The 22182-nt window shown below is 32.0% G+C and overlaps 3 protein-coding genes across 7 annotated transcripts; 1 reads left to right on the top strand and 2 right to left on the bottom strand.

Annotated features, from left to right (window-relative positions):
• Positions 1–1370: 1370 nt before the first annotated feature.
• Positions 1371–8114, bottom strand: LOC128165733 (transcription elongation factor A protein 1-like). Its single transcript, XM_052830543.1, has 9 exons — positions 7907–8114; positions 7482–7550; positions 7237–7348; positions 6410–6637; positions 5413–5466; positions 4988–5142; positions 3999–4145; positions 3307–3378; positions 1371–2474 (listed from the first exon to the last, which is right to left on the bottom strand). Exons 1-9 carry the CDS (start codon positions 7973–7975, stop codon positions 2466–2468), a joined length of 915 nt encoding a protein of 304 aa, XP_052686503.1. The 5' UTR covers positions 7976–8114; the 3' UTR covers positions 1371–2465.
• A 67-nt stretch (positions 8115–8181) lies between these two features.
• Positions 8182–10900, top strand: LOC128165734 (integrin beta-1-binding protein 1-like). 2 transcript variants are annotated; one of them, XM_052830545.1, is made up of 5 exons: positions 8182–8385; positions 9076–9243; positions 9548–9643; positions 9901–10050; positions 10332–10900. In XM_052830545.1, exons 1-5 carry the CDS (start codon positions 8356–8358, stop codon positions 10494–10496), a joined length of 609 nt encoding a protein of 202 aa, XP_052686505.1. In that variant the 5' UTR covers positions 8182–8355; the 3' UTR covers positions 10497–10900. The 2 variants fall into 2 exon arrangements, with proteins under 2 accessions (XP_052686505.1, XP_052686504.1); XM_052830544.1 differs by having other exon boundaries at positions 8202–8385; positions 10246–10900.
• A 152-nt stretch (positions 10901–11052) lies between these two features.
• On the bottom strand, positions 11053–21492 carry LOC128165731 (cerebral cavernous malformations protein 2 homolog). 4 transcript variants are annotated; one of them, XM_052830541.1, is made up of 12 exons: positions 21367–21492; positions 20769–20861; positions 19609–19692; positions 19111–19212; positions 18777–18864; positions 18260–18461; positions 17547–17567; positions 15441–15567; positions 14683–14836; positions 13990–14110; positions 13267–13351; positions 11053–12297 (listed from the first exon to the last, which is right to left on the bottom strand). In XM_052830541.1, the coding sequence occupies exons 1-12, from the start codon at positions 21418–21420 to the stop codon at positions 12271–12273; spliced, it is 1158 nt and encodes a 385-aa protein (XP_052686501.1). In that variant the 5' UTR covers positions 21421–21492; the 3' UTR covers positions 11053–12270. The 4 variants fall into 4 exon arrangements, with proteins under 4 accessions (XP_052686501.1, XP_052686502.1, XP_052686499.1 ...); XM_052830542.1 differs by lacking the exon at positions 17547–17567; XM_052830539.1 differs by lacking the exon at positions 13267–13351.
• Positions 21493–22182: the final 690 nt, after the last annotated feature.

The following is a 22182-nucleotide window of genomic DNA, read 5'->3' on the forward strand; positions in this document are numbered from 1 at the left end:
TAATACATGTAACATTTAACTCCAGAACCAACAGTAGCCAATTTCCAAAACAGCTGAAATTTATCTATTGTTATATAACCTTGCAGATAGTAATACCATAATGTTAAATTGTTTTTACCCAAATTATGGTAGTTCATTATTCCACACTGCTTCATTAGACTAATTGTTCTTGAATGAGGGCTTTCCACATTATTAATCTTAATGTTTAAATGTTTCAACATTTCTGTTTCGATAAAATCAATGAATTGCTTTTCCTGCTTTACTTCAAGAAAAAAAAAGTCAAAAGACTTAATATAATTTTCATTATATTTGACCTTATTTTAATTGGCCAAGGTCAACTCTTCATTTTAAAATGGTGCGGTGTCTCTACAATGTATAGTTCAAAAGATTGAAAGATCCTTAAAGTCAACTAAAGACATTGGGAAAAGTTTTAAGTCTCTATATATATCTAACAGTTAGGAGGAGTAGCGATATCAAGCATTTTGTACAGTAGGGGAAATAACTCTATAACTACTTCAAGGTGGGGGCTGAGGATCTATATTTTGAAATATCGTAGGAAGTCCTACTATATCCATGAAAAAGTTTTTCAATACTGTCTTTAACAAAAGGGATTTGAAAACATTGAATGACCTTAACCTTCGATTTTTGTTATTTTGATTGGCCAAGTTAGATGCTTCAATCCCAATTGATCCAATATCTTTATGATAAATAGTTCATTCAAAAGTTGTTAGTGTTCGGATTAAAATTTAGAAACTTTCAGGGGCAATAACTGCTAAAAGAGTGCCTCCAGCCCTAGATTGGGAAACCCTCTAAATGATCCCAAGACATTGGTAAAAGACCAAGTCTCTATTGCATATAGTTTCACAGGGAGTAGCAATAACAAGTATCTCCTTCAAGTTCTGGGAGCTATCAGGCAAAAGGGTTGTTTTGTGCCATGACTTAATTCCAATCACATAAAGAAAAAATTGTTTCAGTATATCTAATAATAAAAAAACTGTCCTGGGAGAAATAGAGGAGAGAAATAGTAAGAAAAAACAACTTGAATACAATAATCATTCACCTGAAAGGTAAAAAGACCTAATCAACCAAAGGTTATTGAAGATGTTATTAATGAACACTGATGTATCAACCTGATAATCTAATTAAAGGAATGAAGGTGTTAAACAAGTCTATGTTTGGAATTGTTGCTTTCAGTGAAAATACAATGAAATGTAAAATCTCAAGCTAAAAAATCTTGTTTAATCTTACCAATGATTTATTACCGGTAATTGTATTCCACATCAAATCCGAAGCTTTTCAAATCCAGCTCTATTAGTACAGCAAATCTGAGAATACTAGGACCATTATGATCTTAATAAAAAAGCACACACTTTTGTTGATTCTCAAATGGACACGCCTTTATTGGTAACAAGTTGTAATGTAACTTTATTTACTTAAATATTCTCTCATTTGCATCAACAGGATAAATCTTAACAAAAAAAAGGGAGATATTTGCCAACACTTTTTAAAAAAGAAACTGATTGTGAAATTCAAATTTCGGTTAGCTTGGTATTACACTACAAACACGTACATAAATCAGAAAGGAAAAAGTGCATGAACATATATCAATAAAACCCAAAAATGCTTCACCTAACAGTTCCTAATAAATATTAAATTAGGGATAATAAAGTAAAAATACTGTACAAGGACCAACCAAAGAAGCACAAAAATTTCAACAGTAATACACATCTTTTTTCCATTACGAAAATTATAAACATGTCGGAAACTACTGGGATGTTATGGTTTACATTTTCTATAATAAAGTAAAAATTCACATATCAAAGTTAAATGTCAAAGTCATATTAAAGTTGGAAATACAAACCATCAGGATTTGTGTTTTTTAATAGATAACAAGTTTTAAAACAAACCTGTATAACGGTACATTAAAGTCTTTAAAATTGAAAAGCCCTTATCAACAATATCAATTTTAAATACTGGTTCTTCAATCTGCAGCTGGCTAAAAGCTGAAGTCCAGTTAACAGAAAAACTAAATCCAAATTATTTCCTTTCAATCTGGTAGCCATAATGAAAAAAAAATCCACACAAAGTTACAATAAAAACCCAAAACTTCTCACGATGGATAATTTACAACACAATTAAAGTTTAATTGGATAACACACAATGTGAATTCCACCAAGTCCAATGTTTAAATGAAATTCTTAAGACATGGTACATGTAATATGAAATGAATTTCCATGAAGATTGAAATTGGTACAAAATGGTGAGTATGTTTATTTACAGATGATCTTGATGACAAGTCAGTTCTGACATAATCAACTTTCACTTTGCCGGAGATTGCTGAATCACAAACCCATGATAAACAGTTAAAGCTTGTCACTCCACATCTTTTATTGTCTGTTCCCCCCCCCCCTTTCTATTTTAATCTGGCTCTTCTCTTTTCCACAAACGACAACTGTATTCTTGTTTTAACAAAACTGAAAAATAAAATCATTTCTCATAAATGAAAACAGTTTTGAAATCAAAGTACTGACGGGAGTTGATTTTATCGATTATCGTCTATTTTTAAATCAATTTATCTTGCATGGCAATTAGTTTCCAGTTTGTATTTGAATTACCCACTTTTTTATAATATGAATTTTTAGACTTTCCGACAAGAATTTTGAGAAACCCCATATGAATCATGTTGTGTAATATTTAAAGATAGATTTCAACTACTACTATGTATTAGTTATCGAAACAAATCTAAAAATTGTATAGAACCAAGCACTATTGATATCGAACTCTGGCTCGTTTAACTAAACGCTCGGCTGTCTCCATTAATATCCGACAAGCAAGAGAGCCCCCTCTCTGCTTGTCACAAATTTACAGAGACAGCCGAGCATCTGGTTGAACGAGACTACCGGTATATTAACTCTGGCGTAGGAATACATGAGACTACAAAAATATCTAAATAGTTCGTAGTATATAAAATTTGACTATTTTCAAAGTGTTTATAGATAAGTTTCCTTAAAAAACAATGCTTCAGCATACACTACATCGAATTTTTTTCTATTATTTTCAAGAACATAGTCTTGTCAGCGGTGATGATTTGTGATTAGGTCCAAACACTGTTTCACTTTCGGTTTGCCAGAGTAACTGCATAGGGGAGTTGATTAAAATCAACTCCCGAAAAGAAATTTTAAGTCTAAAAGGGAGACTTCAAATTTTACTAGAAGGACAAACTACCGCTTAAACAGAAAACCTGCTGTCTCTCATGTACCTTTAACTTTTAAAATTAATGAAATGAAATTTTATTTAAAAACTCACCTTCCATCTGTTACCACACTCCATGCAGAACACAAACGTTGTCATAGGTTCATCAGAACTTCTTGTTTGTAGCTTTTAATGAACAAGTTATAAAAATTATTGACTGCATGGTAGTAGTAAAGAGCATGAGATAACAAATAATATATCACAAAGCATAAAATTGTCAGCGCATTTCAGTCCCAATTGGACTTTACCTTACATATCAGACTTCTATAAAAATACACAAATATCAAATCTAAAACTATTATAGGAAATGAAATTGAGTCATGCCACATTGCATACATGCAAAATGACCACTACAGTTGGACTTCACTCAGCAAATGATATATTAAGGTCAGACGACACGTTCCTCAATTTTAGATAACTTTTTCCAGGAATTTGTTAATGGTTTACTACTACTTTGACAAGCTTTCTTGCAAAAAATTAGGGTACCTTACCAGGCATTTCTGCAAAATACTACAGTATGCAATTTCCAATATAATCTTCTTGAAAATACACTTGAATTGCTGATATAAAAATAAATACATCTACAGCACAGCGAAACTCACAATATTTTTTATTGGAACTCTTTATTACGAGGAGATACAAAAAAGATTCTCGAGGAACGTGTCGTCTGACCTAAGTAAATAGAACACATTTCCCTGAATCCCCCTGTTAGTCCTATCTCATTTTTTGAGTTTTGATGGACTCACCTGATTGTATGTACAGTTCTTCTTGCCACACTTGCCACACTTGAACAGATCTGTGACTGTGCCCTCTTGTCTGGACATCTGGTGATCATCAATCGATTCTTTGGTGAATTTAGCCCTCAGCTGTCTCATCTCATCACTAGCCATTTCCTACAATGAAAATTTATACATCAATGAACAACAAACAACACTGCAAGGAACAAGAGAAAGGCTGTCAATGTGACAGAAACTGGGTTTTCTTTCGTGTGAACAGTATCCATAATCTATTTGTAACCCTGAATTGGTGAACACTACCTAGTACCTATCCAGAGAAATAGGTACTCTATATGCAATATTTTTACCTAAAATGATTAACATAATTTGAACTTTGTCATTTTTTGGTGAAATATTGCATATCAAATTATCGCGTTCCCCACGGCTTAGATGGCGAGAACTAGATAAAAATGATGGCATTTAGCAAGAAATTCAAATTCCTGTACAAATGTTCATATTCTGTGAACTTTGGTGTCCTTCGGTACACCATGAATGGGGTGGAAAACAGTACATTTTGCTTACCGCCAGTATATCTCATATGTATGAAGTTCAACAGCTGGTATTTTTTTCATAAATTATCAGAAATCAAAACCCAAGCAATATGCACACCTCTGATATATGTACAATTGATCTGCAAAACAACTTCCTATATTGAAAACTGTAAGAGGAGTTATCCCTACAATAAGGGTATCCTTTTAGCAGCCGCATGACCGCCCACCCGCCATTTTCACCATTTCAATAACTGGATTTTTCCTTTCCTTTGGAAAACCCGCTTAAAAACTGTTTTTGTTAAGATTTACAAAGTAATTCATTCAAGAGAAAGATCTTTATTTACAAATTTTTACCCAACTTAATATACCGGTATATTTTCGGTCCACTTTTAAAAATTGACTTTTGAAATGTAACTTATTAAACAAGTTTGGACAGCCTATGATTAATGATCCTCAAATATATCATACCTCTGCTGACATATTGGCGATTCTCTCTGGAGGAATTAATCCCATTATGACTCCTTCTTTCAATTTGGGATTTTTTTTGTCTTTCAGATTGGCCACTCTGCTTCTTATTCTAGCTTTGTATTTCTGATCTGTGTTTTTAAACTCCAAATGTATGGCTAGTGTAAAAGTTAAGGATGAAATAACAAAAGGCCTTGGGTCAAAGGGGGCCACAATGCTTTGTGTTCAATTCAGAAGTAAATTTTTGAAATATCTAATATTGCTTCAAAACATCTTCTATCTATCAAATTACATTAATATAACTATGGAAGTTTCAGTCATATCACCTACCGGTACCTTTTTGTCAAAATTTCAAAATAAATTAGAGTTAAAAGTGCACAAAGCAAACTTCAATTATCCAACTTTTCTATTTTGTTTTTTAAGGATACAATCTTCAATCTTCGCTGCAAGTTCTTTAGGACACTGAGCATTGGGAATGCGGACTGTTCATCAAAAAAGAAAGTTGAATAATTATAGAGAAAATTAATTACATGTATTACCAGTACATCAATTCTTCAATATACCTCAACTTGCATGTATCACAGTAAAGACTTAAGTTCAAAATTTTATCAAATTTAAGGAGGCTGACTTTAGTTTTCATTGCACACGTTTTTGCGCATTCTAATAAGATACAGTGTATTCATACGTTTAATGATTCTTTTTTTTATATCATTTATAAAATTTAACATAATAAACTAAATACATATAAAACTATTTAGATTTTTAAGGAACATTTTATTTTTTAAACAATTTTCTGTTCTACAGTAAGTGAGCGATGCCATTGCGCTTTTATAACATTATGATAAAATGATGCTTTGTAGGAGTGTGTTATAAGAAATAACATACAAGAAAAATTATAAATCATAAGCCGTTGAAAATCTATACACAGAAAAATGCTATCCTTGGGGGTATTTTTCTTCATTTTTGAATAAATCCATTTTACCAATTTACATTTGTTATACTCCAAATATATAGCAACATTTGGTGCATTTTGATATTTTTGAGATGGCCCTCATTAAAAACCAAACGGTAGCATTTAGTATTTTTTACATATAAGGTAGTAAATGATTTTAGTAATCACATATTATAATATGAGAAAAAAAATCTACTGTAGTATTTTTTTAATCTGCTTCGCATTGCGAAAAATGACAATTTCCTATATATACTCCTTGAGTAAATGTACCTGTATTTTGAGATGGCCCCTAAAAAGAACCAAATGGTCAATTTTCTTGAAACTTCTCAAATAAACTAGAGTTTGTGTGAAATACATACGGTTAAAAAATCATGGGTTTTGTTAATGTAGTTTTCCGCAAAAAAAACCTCAAATCGGTCTCCTTAAATAACCATAGAATACACATTCTATATGTTTGAAGAAAACAATGAAACCTTTAACTTCCTCATCAAGTACAAGTGAGGTAGCAAGAAGCTCTCGACACTTGATTCTGACAGGGTCATTGGTAATGGACGCCTCAGAGTCTTGTCTCATTAAGGTTTTCCCTGGCTCACTACCCTGGCTATCTTTGACGTCCATCATTTCTGAAGGACTGTCCGTCTGTTCTGGAGAGTTAGAGGACTTTTCTTTCTCCTTCTTGTCTGATTTTGATGGCGTTGAGTCTAACAAATGATATCTTTTATTAATAAAATCTCTAAGATACATTGTTTTCAGAATTTTTGGTAAAAAGGAGTGTTCTTCTTAGGTGATCACTAAATATATTCTCAGTTAATTTTAGACATTTGAAAACTATGTAGACCATTTTAGATATGCATATAATTATAGGTATATTAAATTTGCTTTCATCAAAAGATTTATTCATAAAGGGTATTCTACTGTTTTGAACATAACTGATAGATATAGAGCGTCATGGATTATCTGTGATTTTGTATAATACTATTGTGACATCATAATGTTGGACGTTAAATTTATATGACTAATAATAAGTTCTAAATAAATTACTATATAATCATGGATTATTCACTCTTTTGTGCTTTTGTATAATACTATTGTGACATCATAATGTTGGATGTTAAATTTATGTGACTAATAATAAGTTCTAAATAAATTACTATACAATCATGAATTATTCGCTCTTTTGTATAACATTATTGTGACTCCATAATGCTTGACATTACGTTTCTATAGCTAATAACATGTTCTAAACAAACCACTATACAATCAATGCACTACATACTACAACATATAGTTTTGGGCTTACCACTGGAGAGAAGTTTTTTCCAACTCTTGATCAGTGTCTTTGAGAGCACTACCAACTCATCTTTAGATGCAGCCTTTCTGAAGTTGTTGACTGTCATTCCTATTCTAGTTTTCTATTGATTTGGAAAATCAAACAAATTGTTGATGATCTATTATCAAGGTAGACACATCAAAATGATTTTCTATTATCTATACATGTTTCATCTTTTTATCTAACAGTTACAATGCAAGCTTCATCATCAATACCTGCAGAACTGTAAGAGTCATTGGCATATCCTTCAATTTATTCAGTAAATCATCGGCTCCTCCATGGTCCTAAAAAATGAATGTCACCATTAAAAAATAATCTACCATATTGCAATACAAACTGTTTTAATGGCTTACCTCTTCTTTTCATATGACATAACTGTATTTTGTTACTGTCAAATCACTGCTGAAACTATGTGAAATATTTACAAAATAAAAATAAGCTTGTTTTTACGTTAACCTACATAACTATTTTTTACAGATTTTAGGCTTTAATCATCACATTTCAAACTCGTAATACATATGAGCAGTTTCAACACTTAATATCATAAGCTTAATTTATCTAGCATAATACATTAATTTCGTTCGACCACCCCCCACCCCCTCACCAGCGGGAGACAACTTGAACACGCATGAATACTCACGGCACTGTTGTTTAAAATCATCTTTTCCAACTTCTTTCCGATCTTCATAACTTCGTCTTCGCAGCTCATTGTGTTCTTTAATGTCAATGTACTTTATTGAATATGTTTGTATCTTGTAGTATGTCTAATTCTAATAAATAATTGTGGTTTTGGTTCCTGTAAAAAACTTGTTTGTTTCAGCGAGCATAAATGGCGCAAAGAGAACACCGAACCCGATTCAAAATAATGAAGATAAAACGGAAGTATTTTTATTTTACTTTGTGTTTTCTTGTTTATACTTTTATGTTTTTGAATAAGGAAAAATACCCTTTATTTTTGCAAACTATTACATTCACTAAAAAGGCGTGTAAATAGTTGAAAGATTTTTTTTTATGAAATAGTAGTCCGGAATTCATCAGTTTAAGAGTGGCAGGTTTTACTAACATGCTAAAGAGAAAGTTTGCATTGATATGTTTCCAAGAAAGAATTTAAAATTAAATGTAAGTATAAATTATTTTTAATTGATTATTGGTTTCTAGTATGGTCAAAAGCCTGATATAGCAAGTCACTGATGATCACCACCTGTGATGCCTATTTGACATGAAGACATACTATAAAAGCTGTCAACAGTATCTTTGTTAATTATTAATCACCTGTTTAATTATTAAAATGCCCTATCTCGTAACAGTGTTAACTTAAATAATTCTTGATAAGCACACGGGAATTTTTTTATCTACCCGCAAACTTCCCAGTTAAACACGGTTGAACTTGACATCTGGAATACAATTCAGGCATTGATCTTAAGTCTGAACTTTTGTAAACAATAGGGCTAAGTTATGTAAATTTACTCACTATTTTTTTTTTCCTTGTTAATGATAAAACTTCAAATCTAATAAATTGATCATGTTGATATGTCAATGTAAGCTAGAAATTCAGACCACTCCCTTATAATAGCTTTTATCCTTGGAAATCATGAAGATTTCTCTAATCAATCAATCTACACTTCGCAAAAATCTTGTATCGGAAACAAAGCTGACTTTGCTGTAAAAGTATATTCATTATGTTTGCTGTAACCATGGTTTACTGTACTTTATTTAATTCTAATCATTTGAACACTCATTTCTCTTTCCTTTGAAAGGAGGCAATTTAGGTGACATAATACATGTATTTATTGTCTATTTCGATTTTAGACTGGGATTAATGAAAACACAATGAAACTTAAAGAAAAGGAGAATATTTTAATGCATAAGAAGACATTTGATGTTTTCTATTTGGGTAACATTGAAAAGATAGCAATGGGTAATTCACAGAAGAGAGATACAGAGGCCCAGCTGATAGATCGAATAGAGGAAGCTCAGGTATAATTTCAAATCTGACTAAATCATGTGTCAAATTTAGTTTGTCACTTAGTAATAGGGTAATATTTTTTAAGAAACATTGCATGGTTACAACTTAAAAAGGCATTCATGATTTTAACTTTTGTAATCTATGTTCAACATTAATTTTTAATACAATACATTTTTAGTATTTTTTGTTTGTTATACCAATGTACCATTTTTGCAATACTCAGAAAGTTAATTTTAACCAATATTTTAAACAAATTACAGCTTATTACTGTATTACAAAGTAAGCATATTTGAATAACTGTATTTTGTGACTTAGATTGCTGGAGACATTCCCATTACTGTTGGGGAGAAAGACCAAGTCTTCTTCACTGTTTCGCGACATGGAATACAAGTCCAAAATAAAAGAACCAAGGTAAATCAGAATGTAAAATTTAACACTGCAACAGAGTTCAATTTCAAAATGGAAAATTACATACAGTGAAGCTGAATTTGAAATTTAGCATCAGTAAAACACTCTGGTCAATGGTTTCATACTTGTATTCTAAGCATCAGATCCTAATCCTCACACAACTGAACTGGGATCTGCACACACAAACTTGTCACTATCATTATTATCCCTGGAACCAGACTCTGAACTCTGAAATACACAGAAGTCATTTTGTCTTGTAGGAGATACTGCAGCGACACCCTCTCCACACCATAGCTGAGGTAGTGCAGTACGAGGATGGGTTTGGGGGACCAAACATTGCTCTGAAAATAGGTCAACTGCAGGTCAACAAGGAAGTGTTTCAGTGCTATGTCTTCCAGTGCAATACAGAGGTTTGTTAAATCTAACCCAACATCATTGTAACACCTAGACTATATACCATATATCTAACTGCCAGGGCAAGTGAGTTTATGGAATAAAAATCTGTTTAAAATTTGTTATTATACTTTAAAAAGGCAGTAGTTGTACAAGAAATTCATACAAAAAATCAAATAATTCTTTCCTTTTTTTTTATATAAAAAAAATAGGAACTTGCAAATGATGTTTGCCAGTTAGTGCGAAGACTATTCGATGCTATAACTGATAAATCTTGAATTGAACACAATGGTGACAGTTCAAGCCACAATACTCAATGAATTATGACATCGGCTCTCGTGCCAAAGATTCCCATGTCCATAATACTGAGGATGAAGTGGCGGTAAACTCAAGCACAGCACCTGGAGTTATAACTGCCAGCCAGGGAGGATGCCCTATGTCAAAATGGGCAAGCAAGGAATGATTTGGACCAATTCTTTGAGGAAAGGCACAGCTGACATGTACCTGCACTTCCATAAAACATGTTCTTCGATATTAATACAGATCTTTGTTAAGTGAAAATTAAGTTTACCCATATGTAGCAAAGACACTATTATTTATCTCTTTTAAATAACAGAATTTTCTCTAATTTTCTTATTAGAACTGGATAATTTGGGGTTTTTTTTCAATTAAATTTAAATACCCTGTTCACTCAGTTTTAATGTCCATGGTTTTTTATATAATTAAATGTAAACATAAAAACACATTTTCTGTTTTGTTTTTCTTTGAATTTATTTTATAAATACATGTACGTAAAAGTGCACATTGCAATAAATCATTTGAAGCAGTTGTATTTTATTGCTGGCATGTTATAGTATTCACTGGAGAATGGGTCATTTGGAAGCAAAGTATACATTTGAATAGAAAATGCTTGTATCAATGTTTCAGATTGCTGTAAAATTATTAACGTTCTGACTTCACGTTGGCTCCATTTCCATAGATTTCTTGGATAACCTTCACCCATGAATTTAACATTGACAGAAAATAATGGAACTTTTCTTTATAAATTATTCATAAAAGTTTATCCACAAAATTATGTCCCAACAAAGTTTTAATAAACTGGCAATTTACAAAAATTGGGCTCCATTGATGATCCTACACTTAACATGCAGACACCAGTATTTGAACAAGATGGTCAATATTAAGTAAGAATCTCTATACACCAATATTACTCAGTACAAAAATGCCAGAAGAAAAAAAAAAAGCTTTGAAAATCTAAAATGAAACATCTTTGTTCTATGTAGAGACAAGTAATCACATATTTTACAAACATTGCATATAAATCACAGATATTTTTTTGATGAATGTATATACAAAACTTGCTAAGAATAACTTGAATGCTAACACTAATATATTTGCAAAATAATCTACAAACTGTACTAGACAGAATGAATAACAACCTTACACGTCCATGTATATATTGTCATCACATATATAAATGTAACAAGACAAAGACAACAAAAAATCACACTAAGGCACTTTTAAAAAGGCAAATGTTCAATCCATTTATCAGCTTCTTGCATTAATCTTGTGTTAATCCAGGGAATATGTTCCCCAAAGGGCAACCAACCTACCAGGAAGCAGTGACTGGAATGGAATGAGCAAACCTGGCCTACTAGCTAGATGCATCAATGTAAATTCTCTGCAAGAAGCAGCTGTTTCGCTTTGATTCTGGGGTATACAGAAACGATCCAGCATTTCCATCTGGTGCATACTACATGTAATTTTGTTCATAAAATGATAAAAGCAATGACGACGTAATGTAAAATTCATGTTTCTACAATCTTCAATAATTCAATGGTTTATGTTCCTTTCAGTTTGTCTGATGCCTGCATCAGATGGCTCTTAAGGTACAATGACTTGGTGCTGGGAAAATTCCTCTTACAGTTCGGTTTATTGTTTGGTTTAGATGTGCTGTAGACACTAGGGATTTGGTATCATTTACACATTACCATTGAGACAAGAATGATTTTATCAGATAATGCAAGCACATCATCACTTTGGGTCAATACAAGCTTGACAGATATACTTGTGGATGGCAACACAGTAATATTTGCTTTCCAAAAGACAAAGAGAGAAGATTTATAAAACATCATGAAGGATAGTTGAGGTACGTGTTTACATCGCCAATATTGCTGTCAATTTGTGCCAGTTGTGTAGATATCCCCTCCAGTACACTATCGATATCGCTCTGGTCGTTAGTGTTCATGTCGCTCACGGAACGTCTGCAAGAAAAAATAACAATAATCAAGGTATGAATGACTAACACATTGAAATTCACTACAGTAAATGATTCCCAGAATAAGAATACTGAATATCATTTAAGAATTAAAATCCTGAAAAACATCACTGTCACTAAGTCTACTGCTAAGTTTTTAATTGATATCTTTCCTACATATAAATTGATAATTTACCAGTACATTTTCTTTTCTGTTTAGTTCATTGTATTTCAAAATGACTAGGGTGCAAGTGTGTATATTTTGACAGAGTCAGACAGACCACAGATTATCATTTTACTCCATTGCTAGATCTTAAGAATTTATCTTCCTACTTCATGTTACCAATCACCAGTGCTGCCTCTCAGCATAATCAAAGCAAATTTCTATGGAACAGTATTAAAAGTGCATTTTACACCACTTTTTCATATTTCTTACATTTTCACAGCAGGGCATTCTATAAAGCTTACAAGAGTTAAGGCATAAGAACAAATGACTGTAACACGATGATTAGTAAACCTTCAATATGCAACCACAAATTGGACCAAAGTCTTCATTGTCAGAATCCAAAATAGATTACACATCCTGTGGATTCCAACAATGCAATCATTATATATATCCAGATTTATAATCAGCCCAAAACCTAGCATATAAATGTATAATAGGATCACTTAGTTGAGCCTAAAAGCATTGACCAACTGCCCTCTGCATTTTGGATTGCAACGTACACATTCAGAAAGCTTATCTGAATTCTCAACCAAAATTTAGTTTCCATAGAGTTTTGTTTCAGACCCACTGCCTAAAATCAAATCAAATTCATCAAATTTTTCCTCAGATTTTCAGAGGATGCATGTGTAGACTGACTCTGAAAAGTGTACATTGTATCAAACATTGCGCATCAAACAGTGACAAAAAGTGCATCTGCAGGGGAGCTAACTGTGTAAGCACATCTCTGGTGTAAGGCAGTACAGAGTTTACCATTACAGAGGAGGCAGAGGCCAAAAACTCCAATTCACTATCCAGGTCATCATCAATAATTGTGGAGCAGTCACTGAGGGAGGGACTGTAAACAAATCTCCAGGAATCAATCCAGTATAAGTCACACCACTTGTTTGGAGATACATGTATATCGATTTTGGAGTTTCAAGTCATCCCAAATTGCAACAATGCTTAACTGATATTTAATAGATATATTTTTGTTTTTTTATTACCAGTTTTTCCAAACTGCAAAATATATGTACATGTAGTGTACTGCAAATGAAGTAGCATATAATTTTACTGCTAGGTATGTGGAGGAAGACGAAAAGTCAGTAATTAGATACTGTGTAATTATTTAATCTTGGGGGCCAATTTTCGTTGATTGTCTATTATTCGATAGGTTCGATGGGATGAAACATTGTGGATTTGCTTCTGTGTACAATAATAAAGACTATGTTTCTTAATTAGGTCAATGAGAGATTTAACTCGAGGGTAAGATGTACCTATGAAATCCACAAAAATTGAGCCACCAAGATTATCAATGATTCCAAAGTATTCAGAAGTCAAGTGTTTCTGACCTGCTCCATTTCTCTCACTGGCGTAGTGACAAATACCGCAGTACATATAACAGGGGCTGTACACTAGTACAATAAGTCTATAATAATACTGAGGCCTCATGTACCTTTACACCTGTAACAATATTCCCTCACTGCCTGAACTTACGTGTAATTACGAGGAAAACTGTGACGACTCGATAGAGTTCCATTGTCTATCGCAATGCCTTGCTTCTTCAGGAAATCCAAGAAATTTGCATAATGTTTCTCATAGATAAAGGGACACAAACCTGTAACAGGAAAGACATACAGAGTAAATTATATCATGATTTATCATTTATTAAATTTATTTGCCTTTCAGGTTGAAGCAGAAAAGGTCAATTATTTCAATGCTGTCAAGAACATGCCTTTCTGCAGATAAAAATTTGAAAACACAAGGAAATGTGGATCTATTCTTTGTTTATTCTTAAGAATAATAGCTTATTCCATAAACTTAAAACATAAACCCCACCAACCATGAAAATAAAACCATGACTTTTAATGAAGAATCAAAGTACTGAAGTACTGAGAGCCAGGCTTTTTTGATATGTCATTATGCATATTGTGTAGTAAGGCTGGCAATCTATCTCTCTCTTTTTGATGCTATTTAGTTGTTTTTTTTACTTATGAAGTTGTGCTATAGTAACATTGACAAGATGCCTGCCTACAGCCAACACTTTGCTCTCAGCAAAGCCCAGCTAAAAATTTCATTTGACTTAACGTTAACAAAAGGTATTTAACTAGCTTATAAAAGAACTAGAACAAATTTTTCTTTGGAATTTTTTTAAGTTTGTTTGAAAGAGCTTCTTAAATAGTGAGTTACCAGCTAGAAGATTCTTCCTCTCGTTTCCATACAACTGGAACACCTCTTGGAACACTGCCAGAAGATCTTTGTGGCTCCTGGGGGATGGGTCATTGATCTGCTTTAGCAGTGTGGAGAATTTGGCCAGCTCATCCACTGTAAACTTGCTGCGCAGCTAAAGTAAACAGAAATATTCAAGGGATAGTGAGGAGACCCAATCCTTTCGCAATGCACGTTTACATGTACATATGTACCAATACTTTACATTTATATAAAGGTAATTTCATTCTTCTAAATATGTAGTCTCTCAATATTGCTATTGGTGTATGTTTCTTAATCCATTAATTTAATGTACAATATGTTAATTTATCTTAATATGTGCCTTGATACATCAGCAATTCATGTATATGTAGTTTATCATATATTATGATTTATTGTTTCTTCTATATATGACTTATTCAATAGATTTTCATTACACTGCCATATCATGACAACACAATGATTTTCATTCAATGATATTACATCCGGTAGTACATATCTTTATCATTTCAAAAAAATTCAATCTCTTAGAAATACATAAAAACTGGGTTTGAACTTGCAATAGATTGTTGTCTTATTTGTTGTATTTTCTATTCCCTTGCCATGCCTAGGGATGGAATACACACAACTCGGATAAAAATCATACCTTTATAGTACACATGTACCTGTACCATCCCAAGATAAGACTCTACAGAAATTGATGGTACAAGTAAATATAAGCATGCATTGATTAAGATTACCTGCTCCAGGTAAGACCTCAAGAGTTCAGCTTGAATGCTTTGGTTGCTGGCGTCACTGGTTGCTAGGCTACGGGATCTTTTGTCTCGGTTGTGTCGATCTGATAGGTTTGGTTGTGACTGAGAAAAGCTGTCAAAGAGACACATTAAAGAAGTCTTTAACTGATACATGTAGTATGCTTGTAACCATCTTAAAAATTGGAAATAGGTAATAGGAAATCATTTACTGCATGCCTGACATGCAAGTGAACCTCTCCAAAAATTATGAAAAGAACAAATTCATTTGTTTGAAGAAAAAAAAAGCAAAAAACTCCTTGAAGTTAATGAATTTATACATGCAGTCAAAGAACAAGGTACAGTTTCTTTTAATATTTGCCCTAAAATTCCAAAGTTGTTTAAATCTCATGAAAATACACATATACTATATTGAACATATGTGTATATGAAATGCCAAATTATACACATTTATCTTGTTTCAAAAAATAAAATTGACCTCAACATTTTGGCACATTTCTAAGACTTAGTCAAAAATGGTGAAAAATAGTATATTTTCTCATAGTTTTTTAAAGAGGAAAATGAGTCCGCAGCCGTTGCCCACAACAAAATTAATATATTTTATGTGTTTTAACATGATAAAGTTATAATGTGAGTTTCATCGTGGGCGATGGCTGCGGACATAGTTTTCTATTCAAAAAAACTTCCGAGGAATTGGTGTCTTCTGCTCAGTTTTATGAAAATTACGGGAAAATGCACTGTTTGTGACGTCACAATTACCCTTGTGAAAGTCTAAGCAGGTAACTATTTATAGATTCTTAGTTTATGGGTATTTTTGTGTAAATAAATGTTGCATTTCCATTTTTGGTGGTAGTTTTAAAAATCACTCTGAAACAGGGCAAAATATGACTAAAACTGTACCTAGTCCTTTGGTTATAAAATGTAAAGAAATTTTAGGAACCAAAAAAGGTTTACTTTTAAGTGTAAATTATACGTTTACAGTCATATTCTAAATCATCTAAATCTATTCCACTATACAACAGGGAAATACGTCCGTGCAATGATTATGTTGCATATGGAAACCTAGTCATTTTGGCAATTTAAATAGATATATACAATGAATACATGGTATTACTGAGGGAAATCCACTAAATGAATAATTAAAACAGTTTGCTCTAGATTTTTCAGAAATTCTTTCAAGTTAAGATTTTAAAATTAAGACCTCAACATATACCCGTATATTATACATAACATCAGTTTCTTTTTTCCGCAAACTTTATCTTAATTATGCCAGTGTTAATTAATTGAATATATTTGTATAAGTGCTAGTATGTATGGAGAGTCAGCTGAAAAATAACAAATAAGAACCGGTATGCTATTCTTGTTCATATGTTACACTCATAATGTTTGTTGTTTTTTTTTCCAAAACATCTGTTAAAATCCATAAAAATCCATACCCTGTTTTTATCTATTTTGAAATTAAATGTGTTTACATGTTAGCATTTACCTTTAATTTTTGTATTTCTAAATTGTGATAATAAAAAACCACCAAACACCAAGAAAAGACAAGCTCTGTGACATTTTCAAACATACATCACACCAATGACCAGTTTAACAGTTTCATCTCAACAGAGAAAAATAACTTTTATGTTGCAAGCATTAGATGTTATCAAAATGCTAAAAAATAAATTCATCAATTTTTTTTCCAAAATTTAAAGATAACTTAAGGCAGGCATGAAGATTTTTATAGAAATTCATAGATATAATTGAAATGAATACCGGTATTTCAATGCAATGAAATGCCAGTAGAATAAATTGTTTCTATCTCTCATCTAACAAACAGGAGAAAATGAGATACCAGTACTTGTGAAAGAATTGAACTATATAAAATTTTGGAGAATATAAAAATATCTGTAATATGAAGTCCGTTCATAACAGGTATAAATACATTGTTCTCAATGATTTCAACCACTGGTTGTCCATGATATAATATTGAAAGGGGGATATACCGGTAAATGGTAATTATTATGGGAAGTTACAACTGTTTCTAAGTGGAATAAGATAGAATAAGATTGAGGAATTAAAGTGATAGTCGTAACCAACACAAAATCTTACCCATGATTGTCCAGTCCTTCCCTGTAAAGCATGCAAGTTATCTACATATCATACAAAATGTTACAGAAGAAAAGGTTTGTAACAAACAGCCAAATCTTAAGCATTCAAACAGTCTATTGGTTTATTATGTGGATATCAAAGTGTGCAAAATCTAACTTTGAACAGTTAAAAGGTTCAAAAATCTTCAAGAAGAAATAAAGGAAAAGCTTGAGCACTCATACAATTCAATTAAGGCACATCACTTTTTCATAATATAGAAATAAATTTTTGTTTTTGTAAGTTTAATAATTTTGTTAAACTTTTATTTGACATTCCACCCCCCCCCCCCCCATTCTTTGTTGCCTTTTTTACAACTTTCACTCCAGAAGTAGATGTGATTTTCATTCCAGAAGACAACATGTGTGAACCGAATACATGTTCCACACAAATTGTTTCATAAACAATCAGCTAATACAATAATACTGATGCAAGCAAAATAAATCTCAATACACAAAAAATAATCAATGTCACAAGAAAACATTCAGAATATGCTTCATTTTCTGATTTTATAATAAATGATTTAAATAACTTTAAATAAGACACATTAAGTGAGTAAAGCAAGGAGACAAATTAAACAGAAAATTAACAACAAATATTTTTCTCTCTGATTTAACTAACTGATAAAAAAACAATGAATTAATAAAGCAGGAATAAAAATTTGATAAAAAACTTACAAGGATATTTTCCGGCTGTTCTCATTGATTGTGGGTGATCCTGTAGATGAAGTTTCCACTCTTCCAATCGTGTCCTCCAGAAGCTGAACAACTGCATCCGTATAGACGAGCTGGAAGCACTGAGCCACATCTGAGCAGATCCGCTCTGCTCGAGCTGGGCTATCGCAATACAGCACAAGCAGTGAGCACTGCTCAGGATTACCTGCAAGAAAACGCTCAATGGAAACAGATCTGTTTTATGAAATGGACCTTTATATGCACTAAATAACTAGCAAACTTTTTTCCTACCAGACAAAAAAAAAATTAAAGACATATTTCGTTTCTCAAGTAAAAAATTGAAAATGTGCAGACAGGGTTTTTGAAAGCAAGTGAGGAATGGGGAATACTGAAGCTCAATTTTCAACAACAAAAAACCAGAAATTTAAAACTTGAGATACATGTATTATATTTCCCTTTCAATACCTGAGAAACTAAACAAATACTTATTAAATATTATGGTCTAAACAATTGGCTTTACCATATTTGACTGCCAGAATGTGTATCCCATCGTCATTCACATAACAAACTGCTGCTATTTCATGAATAGGAACTCGAATGATCAGATTCTGAAATGAATGATATACATGTATAAGAAAAACCTTATATATAAGATACAAACAAAAGAGACTCATTATAAAAAGGCTGAATTTTCTATTATACTGATATATCAAATTCTGTTTTTCATTTTATTGACTTCTTATTAATTAACATGATTTGCAAAATAAGCCAAAGATTTCTTTTTTTCAGTTAAGACTTGCTGATAAAATACTTTGACAGCTAGCATTTGATCTTAAACTGTGGTATACACATACCTCTGTGGAATGGTCTACCTGCATCAGTTTGATGTTATAGCGACTCAAACTAAGAATAGAATTACTGTCTGTGCCTATCTTTGCAGGAATCATCTTCTTCATCTAAAAAAATTCTCTAGCGTAGCAGTCACAATAGCAGATTTAAACATTTTGCATTAAGGTTTGAAAACAATTTGTATTGATTGAAATGCACTACTAGATTTATATAGCTGAAATTCAATTTTACATTTAATGTGGGGTAAATTATACGGCTACTTGCTATACCCATAGAGGGAAATTAAATCATAGCCATTAAGCGATGGATTTCCTAACTTCCTATTTTACAATAGTACAAACCAGTTTCAGACATTTTATACTAGTGAAAATGGATAACATAATCATATACTCCTGACATCCTTTATGGAATCTTATATATTCATTCTTTATCGGTATATATATTAAACATCAAAACAGATTCAGAAAGCTCATCAGTTTTTCAGGGAGAACACAAGATCTTACCTTCCCTTGATCTATCATTCTCAAGACCTCTGTCCTGTTTGTTATATCTACATGGACCTGAATTTCCTTAATTATGCCAGCAAACTATCAAATAAACACAATAAAAGATAAAGATTTTTAACTTTATGTTGTAGTGACCAAGAGAAATAATAATATAACATTCTCTAGAAAAATGTTGATATTTTCAAAAATGGATGTTGTTCAAATACCTGGTTTCTCATTTGAACATATAGTACATGTAATATTGTACAAATTTTTTTTAAAGTGGCAAGAATTTGTTTCTTTCTTTAAACATGTATTAAGAACCTCTTTATTTTTGTCAATGTTTATCAGTATCTTTTTTAATTAGATTAAATAATTATCCAACGAACCATTGTCAAGCATTAAAGGGACCTAGACACAATTTCAGATGAAAATTCTATTTTTGATTTTTATGTATGAAATAGTTTATTTGTGTATTTTGAATGATTTACTAAAATTTGAATGTTAGAAGTCATGTTACAAGTGAGATACAGAGGAAAGAAATTGTTGTTATGTAAACAAAGCTCGAGTCTTATATTTAATGTAAAGTAAAGAAATTACCATTTCTATGATAAAATAACTTGTGGAAACAAGATAAACTCATTCAATGTGTTCATAAATAATTTTATCAACAACAAAAAACAACAATAGATTGAAACTTATACTAATACAACACATATGTAAACAATGACAGGACCTGGGGTTTGTTTACAAAACAAAGAATTCCCACCTCTATAACTCGCTTGTAACTCGATATTTGACTTTCAAATTTTGACAAAGCATTTAAAACATCCATACTGACCATTTTAGACATTAAAAATGAAAAAATAAACTTCGAAAATTTTGAACTAAATTGTGTCCAAGTCTCTTTAATTAGCATATAACAAAACATTTCATAATCATCGGCATCTTAGTTCCAAAGTGTACTTAGAGATGTACTAAAGATAACAATTAAATACATAGTTTTATAAAATGAATCTGTAATATAATGATCACATTTGGTGGGATGATTTTCTGTATTTTGTGTAAATAAAAATTTACCAGTTTGTGAGAATCTGTAAGATTTACCAGTACAAAGAAATTGAACAAGTACATCTTATCAAAACCTTGTTATGATATCTGCTACAATATTCTCTGACCTGGACTTGATATTCACTGTGGTCACCATCTTTATGGTACTCAGAATGGAGACTATATCCCGTCGAATTTCTGGACTCGTTGTAAAGAGATTGCTTAAAAAAATTGAATCTTAAAATCACTTAAATGTATAAATGCATGCACAGATTAAAGTCTAGTTTCATAAATATAAAAGCGGTGCTTTTATGTGTGTGTACATGTATTTAAGATGTTAATGAAAAGTAACAGGAACAAGAACCTGGGGCAGGTTTAAATGTGAAATGAAGGATGGTTAGGATAATTAATAGTACCATGCCCCAACTTAAAAATATTTTTCACTTATTTTTAGTTTAACGAGAAACGGACAGTGTTATACTACTGTAACTGATATATATGATATGCCATGCTGTCAAAATCTGTGGGCAATTGTTAAACAGACTTTGTATTTAGCAAAGGAGATATATACGCGAATTTCTGTTTTACATCTATAAGAACGTGTGGCATTGATTATTTGGCCAATCTTTTATTTCATATGGTAAATTTTGATTACACTTTGACATCTTTAGCAGCTGTCAAGTTGATGTCATTCATGAGATATCGACCCATAAGTTGCTCAATTACCTGTCCTCTTCGTCCGCCCATGGGATCCATGTTAAACCATTCACCATTTTCCATTGAAGACAACAGTACACTAATTAATAAAAAAAAAAATAGAACACCTGAAAAATCAACTTCCTGTTTTTGTTCAATGTTGACAAGACGCTTGAAAATAAGAAAAGAAACCCAACAAAACAAGTCATTTATTTCCGCCCTAATATGCAATATATGACGATGAACATCTGCTGGTAAAACTTAATTGATCTGTGCTCTAATTATAAGTTGCAGGCACATAACATCGGAGGACGGGGGAAGCCCACTTTTTATCGCAAAAATCAAATATTTATCTTAAATTTACATACAGAAAGGTATTCTCTTTTGAGATGTGGACAGGCATAGCCTACATCGATGTAGGCTATGCCTGTCCACTTCTCATCAATAGAATAACAGAAATGGAGCCCCCCTCCCCTCCCCCTCCCACACACACACTTTTTAGGGAGCATATAAAAAGCTGAAGTGAAATGAAATTGATGTTTTTTTTGGGACTGGGATTTTGTTAATTGGCGAATTGGCCTCTTTTTATAAGGTTGACAAGATTTTACAAAAACGATGCTACGTGCGTTAGTTGGACAAGTTGACTTTTTAATTGATCGTTTTAAATAATCAGTATTTTGTCTGACCACCCTGGGGTCTGTTTTAAAGCGGTTTCGTATGTTAAGAGGCTGGATTGTCAACGAATTACCAATCAGATATATGGACAATTTTTATATATAATTTTTTAACCACCAATCATTACTTAGAAATGAAAAAGTCCAAATATTTTAGCCAGCCATCCAGTCG

Source organism: Crassostrea angulata, chromosome 10 (genome assembly GCF_025612915.1).
Source record: "Crassostrea angulata isolate pt1a10 chromosome 10, ASM2561291v2, whole genome shotgun sequence".
NCBI classification, from domain to species: domain Eukaryota; kingdom Metazoa; phylum Mollusca; class Bivalvia; order Ostreida; family Ostreidae; genus Magallana; species Magallana angulata.